General features: G+C 61.9%; 1 protein-coding gene across 2 annotated transcripts; it reads right to left on the reverse strand.

Annotated features, from left to right (window-relative positions):
- Positions 1 to 2523: 2523 nt before the first annotated feature.
- On the reverse strand, positions 2524 to 3972 carry LOC142830975 (putative protein BRICK1). 2 transcript variants are annotated; one of them, XM_075939577.1, is made up of 3 exons: positions 3793 to 3962; positions 3311 to 3393; positions 2524 to 3193 (listed from the first exon to the last, which is right to left on the reverse strand). In XM_075939577.1, exons 1-3 carry the CDS (start codon positions 3908 to 3910, stop codon positions 3167 to 3169), a joined length of 228 nt encoding a protein of 75 aa, XP_075795692.1. In that variant the 5' UTR covers positions 3911 to 3962; the 3' UTR covers positions 2524 to 3166. The 2 variants fall into 2 exon arrangements, with proteins under 2 accessions (XP_075795692.1, XP_075795691.1); XM_075939576.1 differs by lacking the exon at positions 3311 to 3393 and having other exon boundaries at positions 3793 to 3972.
- Between the last annotated feature and the right edge of the window lie 2719 nt (positions 3973 to 6691).

Below are 6691 nucleotides of genomic sequence, written 5' to 3' on the forward strand. Positions count from 1 at the left end.
CTGAGCCACTGACGTGTGTTCCACCATGGCAGCTGCCGGCTTCCTTCCCCCCCCCCCCCCCAAAACCCCTTGGGGCCTCTGCTTGAAGCTGGCTGGCAGGGCCTGGGCTGGGCTGCAGGGGCAGAGAGCGCTATGGGGCATGGCTCCACTCGCAGCAGAAGCAGAACGGGGAGGGGGGGAGGAGTGGAGAAGCTATGGCAGGGGCACTCCCACATTTCCCCACTTCCCGGGGGCCAGCTGGGCAGTGCCCGGGTGCTGGCCAGAGGGAAGGCCAGGGATGTAAGACAGTCCGGCCAGGGAGCAGGCTGGGGGGACATGGAGGTGAAATGCTGAGGGGGCAGGTGCTAGGTTACTGGAGTGGGTCTGGCAGAGGGGCAGCAGGCCTGATGCTGCAGCTTGCTAGCTTGCCCCCCAGGACCAGGCCCTGGCCCTTGCAGGAATTGAAATGGCCTCTGCTGGCCAGGAATCAGGGGGCCCAGCTCACAGGCAGCCCCCAGCCTTGGAGGAGGCGGGACGGACTCGGCCCCACGTTTTGAGCTGGATGGGGCTGGATTAGGTTGGCCCCGTGCTGGGAAAGCAAGCCACTCAGCCAGCGTGTCCCCTCCCCGCCGCCTGCACTCAGCAGCAGCTGCCTCCCTCCCCACCCTGCCCGGGGAGCGTTTGGCTGCGCGGTAGAGGCAGAACTGAGCCCTTCTTGCTCTTCTGGGGGTAGCCCCTGGCTGTTCCCTCCCTGCCTCTGGCTTCCCCCCCCCCCCAGCACAGTTGCCTGCCAGTCACCCAAAAGGGCTGGGAGGGAGAGCAGCAGGTAAATGTGGGGCCCAGGGTGGGGACAGCTGGGGGGGACGGGGGACTCCAGGTGCCTCTGGGGCTGTGGCACTGCTCAGCATGGCTGTGAACCACCACAGCTCCTAGGAACACATGGCCAAAGCCCCTTGCCCAGGGATGCCAGGGGAGCTGGCCAGGGCAGAAGTGACACAACTTGCGCCGTGGGGGTTGGGCAGCAAGTGGCACTAGTGGAACTGGGCTGTTGGCATCCCTGGCGCCACCTCCCTAGAGGGCTCCAGGAGTGGGCGCCAGCCTGCTGGGCATGCAGCCGCAGCCACTGTGAGTTCAGAACAACGGCAGCACCTGCAAGAAACGTCAATTACTCACCTGCCAGCCCAGCCCCACCAGCACCCCCACTCCCAGCCCCCAGGGCATCTGTCCTCCAGCTCCAAACCGGGTCGGGGTTCCCCGTGGCAATGAAGGGAAGAGCAGAGAATCACCGTGCGCTAGAACTGGCCAGGGCCTCCAGTCCCTGCCCTCATGGCAGGACCCAAGTCATCCCTCCCGGACGCTTTAGTGCACTGGTCAGCAGCTCCCCTTGGAGCACCGGAGATCGGCCATTTTAAGCGGTTAGATAAGCAACTCAAAATCTGCCCCCGTCTGATGGGAGCAGTTGGGTTTCCCTACAGGGACTGCGGGAGCTCTCTGACCCCAGGGCAGCGCGCTCTCAGCCTGGCTTCCTCCCGAGCCTGTGGATGGCAGATCAGACACCTGCCTGTCTCCTCTTAAGGGAATTCAGTTTCCAATTGTCTGTCTTTACTGCACTTATTTGGATTTCCTGTCCCTTTTTCCACCCCTGTGCCTCACAGCAGGTGACAGGCTGGGGCGTGAGACTCAGGAGCAGACCCCTTAGCCAGCGGATGTTAAGCTTGTGGAACTGCACAGAGCATCATCCCAGCGCGTCCCAAGGGGAACAGGGCCAGGAGACAGTTGGGCTACTCTCAACTACATCCCTTTTTGTATTGCAATTGCTAATGAAGAGGGGATTTAAATCTCCCCCACTTCATTAGCATAAAAATGGCTGCTGCTTTTTTTCAACACGGAGCTTTGCCGGAGAAAAGCACCAGTCTAGACACTGATCTTGCAGAAAATAAAGCCTTTTCCGAAAGATCCCTTATTTCATAGAGGGATAAGGGATCTTTCAGAAAAGGCTTTATTTTCCGCAAGATCAGCGTCTAGCTGCAGGCCAGCTTTAGTGGCTGGGTAGACCGGGTCCGGCCCACAGGCCATATTTTGCCCAGGCCCGGCTTAGACGCACAGTGAGAGAAACCATCCCCCTGGAGTGGTCATGTTCCTAGTTTTGGAATTCAGTTTTCTTTAAAATCCATCGCTTTCTAGCCCCACTTGTTGACGTGACCAGTCAGCCCCCAAGGGTCAGAAACCAGTGGCCATGACATGCTCATGCCTTTCAGATGGGATCCACAGACCCATGGCAGCGCTGGCTGCAGAGAGCCAGACAGCAACTCAGCGGGGTGAGAACACACCCATGTGCAGCACAGCAGCACCAGTCAATCCTTTTGGGGGGTAATGGTGGTAGGAGCAAAGCCCACGGGGGTGGGAAGAGGAGAACAGAGGCAACTGTGCCTGTTACAGTAACATTGTGATTCCCCTAGCCCATCTGCCCTCCATGGCCACGCTCCTGCCCCCGCCCCTGGCAATCCAGATGTGCACTCCAGCTAGAGATCAGCCCAGACCCCCTCAGCAGAGACAGTTTATTGTGGTAACACAACCGGGAGACACCCCCCATGTGACACTACACAATACAAAAGACATAGAAAACTCTGAAACCCACCCTGCCCAGAGAGCTGATCTTGGCACATTACCTATCTCCCTGCCCCATCCAGACACTGCACATCTACTGCTCTGCTTCCGGGCTGGAAGGAGGGAGACACTTGATGTTTTTGCTTAAGAGACACAAGTTGCAGCGCTTGCTAAAGGAACCGAAACCATCGGCGGGGTGGCTCCCAAACATCAGGCCTTCAGCCGGTCAGCTCCAAGAGAGGTTTTCTTCCCGGAAAGAGACCTGTGGCCAGCGAGACGCTGCAGTTACAAAGTGCAGGAGGAGTTCTACATGCATAGCGGGGAATGAGAGAGAGGTTAAGGGGCTGAGGAGTTAACTGGTGCACGACTCTGGCTAAAATTACTGCATTCAACGTGCTCGTTGGCATGTTATCAACTCTCTCTGGAGTCGCCCTGGAGCCACGCGCCCAAGGCAGGGCTACCGGGGCAGAAACAAGCCAAAGTCCCGCCAATGGCAGAAAGTAAGAAATCAGATCCCGGCAGTCGGCTGCGGCGCAGCAGCCCGGTCTTCTCCGGGTCGGCTCCCCACCGGCGTCTGCAGCTAGGTCAGCGTTTCGCCCTTCGTCACCTGCAAAGGAGAGCACAGCCTGCTCAGCGAGGGGCCGGGGAAGGGAACGAGGAGCCCGCAGGCCAGGCTCCTCCCGGGCCGGCGTCCCCCTTCCCGGGCTCCCGGCCCCGCCCTCACCCGGGCCTCGATGTACTCGATGCGTCGCTCCAGCGCCGTCAGCTTCTCGTTGAGGGTGGCGAGGCGGGAGCGGCAGGACATGTCTGCGGGAGAAGGGGCCGTTAGAGCGGGGGCGGGGCCAAGGGGGGCGGGGCAGGGCCGCGAGGAGGGCCGGGGTGGGAGGGGCCGGGCTAGGAGGGCCGGGGGAGGAGGGGCGGGGCCGTGGGGGCAGGGCCAGAAGTGCTGGGGGCGGGGCAGGGCCGCGAGGAGGGCCGGTGTGGGAGGGCCGGGGCCGTGGGGGCGGGGCCGGAAGGGCCGCGGGAGGGGCCGGGCCGGGGAGGGCGCGGGGGCGGGGCCGGGGAGGCTGGGCCGCGGGGGCGGGGCCAGGAGGGGCCGCGGGGGGCGCGGCCGGAGGGGCTGGGCCGCGGGGGCGGGGCCAGGAGGGCCGGGGAGGGCGCGGGGGCGGGGCCGGAGCAGGCGGAGGGGCGGGGCGGGGCACGCACCGAAGGAGTTGAGGAAGTCCGCGATCTTCTTGATGGAGCTGGTGATCACCTCGATGTACTCGCGGTTGGCCCAGTCCTGGTGGATCTCGCGCTGCACCGGGTCCTCCTGCAGCGACATGGCGGCCGCCCCGCACTGCGCCTGCGCGGGAGAACGGCCCCGCCCCCCCGCCGACCCGAAGCACAAGGCAACAGCAACGCGCGCGCGCAGCGCCCCCGCTCTCCCGTTGCTATGAGACACCCCCCCGCCCAGTACTGAGTCCTGTCCCGCCTCGCCCCAAGTGCGCAGGCGCAAGAACTCCAGCAAACTCAGGAGACATAAAACGTAAATAGCTCCCGGGCTTTTATAGCTCTGTTTCCCAGCAGCCTTTGCGTCAACGGCGATGATTGGCTCCGTTGGCGGCCACGCGCGCACTCCCTCTCGCACGAAAGGGAAGACTGAGGGGAGCGACGCTGAGGGCGGCTCCTGCTGCGCTGTGAGTGCGCCGAGGGGGGGGCGCACAGCGGGGAGAGCCCCAGGAGCGAGTCCAGCCCCCTGCCCCAGGCGGGCCCAACCCCATAGCTCAGCCCGGCCAGGGCCTGTCCAGCGGGACTCCCCCCGCCCCGGGAGCCCAGCCCGGCGCTGCCCCCCCGCCTAGGGAACTGGTCCCAGCGATCTAGCTGTGGGAGGAAAGGCCTATGGCTCTCGGATACCACAGAGCAGGGAAAACATCTCGCGTTTAGGTTTTTTAACAGCCAAGACTGACAAAAATCTTTCCCCTCCTCAGCTGCTCTGGCTGCCCCTGTCTCTCTCTCAGCCTTTGTATCGTCAGTGCCCCTCTCCTGTTTGTTTTCTTAACACAGTTATGCGCCTCCCAGTCCTACCAGTTTTCCGAGCTATAATGTTCAGGAGCTGCCGGGGGTAGCCGAGTGAGTCTATAAAGCGCTGCCAGACCCTTTGTTGTTTTTAAAGTTTCTCCTGTACAGCTGTGGTCACCAACCCGGCGATCGCGATCCACCGGTCGATCGGGAGGGCTCAGCCAGTCAACTGCGAGGTGTTTGGCCCCCCCCATTCCTCCCACCCCCAAGAAGCCCCACTACCTACCTCCAGCGACAATGGAGGCAGTGCTGGCTTCCCGCAGGATGGATGGAAGTCCGGCAGCTGAACGCCACTTCTGGGGTTTTCGGAAGTGCACTGGCTGCTCCCATCCTCCAGGTCTGTGGCGCGCCAAGGACTTGCTGCACGGGGGGGGGGGGGGGGGGGAGATAGGAGGCATGGGGGAAGACACATGCTGGGGCTTCCTTCCTCTGGGTGGGGGAGAGGAGTTAGGAGTCCCCAGAGGAGGCATGCACCAGAGCTTCCCTCCTGTGCGGGGGATGGGGGAGGAGTCCCAGGGGGAGGCACACGCTGGGGCTTCCCTCCTGGGGAGAGGGGAGGGGAAGCGGTTAGGAGACCCCAGAGGAGGTGTGTGCCAGAGTTTCCCTCCTCTGTGGGAGATGTGGGAGGAGTCCCGGGGGGAGGTGTGCAACACAGCCTGTGCGCGGGCTTCCCTGCTCCGCGGGGGAGGGAGGGGGGAGGAGGAGTCAGGCCTGGAGGGAGCCTGCAACAGGGCTTCCCTCCTCCAGGGGGGAAATCCTGGGAGGAGGCTGGTGCAGGGGACTCTCTGCCCCCACTGACCCCCTGCCACAGAACCCTGCCCTCCCGGCCCCCTGTTCTCTCTCCCCTGCCCTCCTGGCATCTGTTCGCTCCCCTGCCCCCACTGCCACCTGCTGCAGAAACCTGTCCCCTGGCCTCCTATTCCCTCTCCCCTGCCCCCAGCCACAGAACCCTGCCCCCACTGGCACCCTGTCCCCTGCCCCAGCACCCCGCCCCAGTACCATGTTCCCTGCTCCCACCAGCACAGTTGGGGCCACATTAGTGAGGCTGGAGGGGGGGGGGGGGGTTGGAGGTTTTTTTTGTGCATCTCACTTGTGTGGCCCCAACTGCCTTTTCTGTGGGTCGGTGACCCCTGACTCAGAACAGGTTCCCTGCCCCTCTCAGAAATAAAGACAATGCAGAAACTCTTTGTTTGACATTTTATTTAAAAATGAAGCCTGGCCAACAAACCGCCAATTGGGGCCAAACCACCATCTGGCTGCAGCATAATAACACTCCTGCACCCTCCCTCCAGTCACCAAAGCTGAGCCGATCATACACTGGACCCCCCTGCTTTGAGCCCCTCACATACCCCAACCCAAATTCCTGCATCCTCACATCCACAAGCCTGTGGCTTGCTTAGTACCCCAACCCTCCATCTGACCCCAACACTGCCCGGCCTAGAGCCCCCTCCTCGAGCCAGCATCCCCTTCTCCACCTCCTCCTGCATCCAGATTTCCTCCCAGAGCTTGCACCTCTCACCCTTCCCACACCCAAATCCCTTAGTCCCACCCTAGAGCCCACACATCCTGTCTCAGCCCAGCGAGGGTAAGGCTAGATTGCAGGGCTATGTCTACATTGGTGCGATCCTGCGCAAAAGCAGCTGCTTTTGCGCAAAAACTTGCTGCCTGTCTACACTGGCCGCGAGTTCTTGCGCAAGTACACTGATGTTCTAATGTATGAAATCAGGGCTTCTTGCGCAAGAACGCTGATGCTCCCGCTCAGGAATAAGCCCTCTTGTGCAACTGTTCTTGCGCAAGAGGCCAGTGCAGACAGGCAACATGAATTTCTTGCGCAAGAAAGCTCTATGGTTAAAATGGCCATCGGAGCTTTCTTGCGCAAGAGAGCGTCTACACTGGCATGGATGCTCTTGCGCAAAAGCACATCTCTTGCGCAAACGCACATGCCAGTGTAGACGCTCTCTTCTGGAAGAGTTTTTGCACAAGAATTCTTCCGCAAAAGAGTTCTCGCGCAAGATCATGTCAGTGTAGACGTAGCCCAGGAGTT

The sequence above is a fragment of the Pelodiscus sinensis genome, chromosome 11 (assembly GCF_049634645.1).
Source record: "Pelodiscus sinensis isolate JC-2024 chromosome 11, ASM4963464v1, whole genome shotgun sequence".
In the NCBI taxonomy this organism is placed as follows: domain Eukaryota; kingdom Metazoa; phylum Chordata; order Testudines; family Trionychidae; genus Pelodiscus; species Pelodiscus sinensis.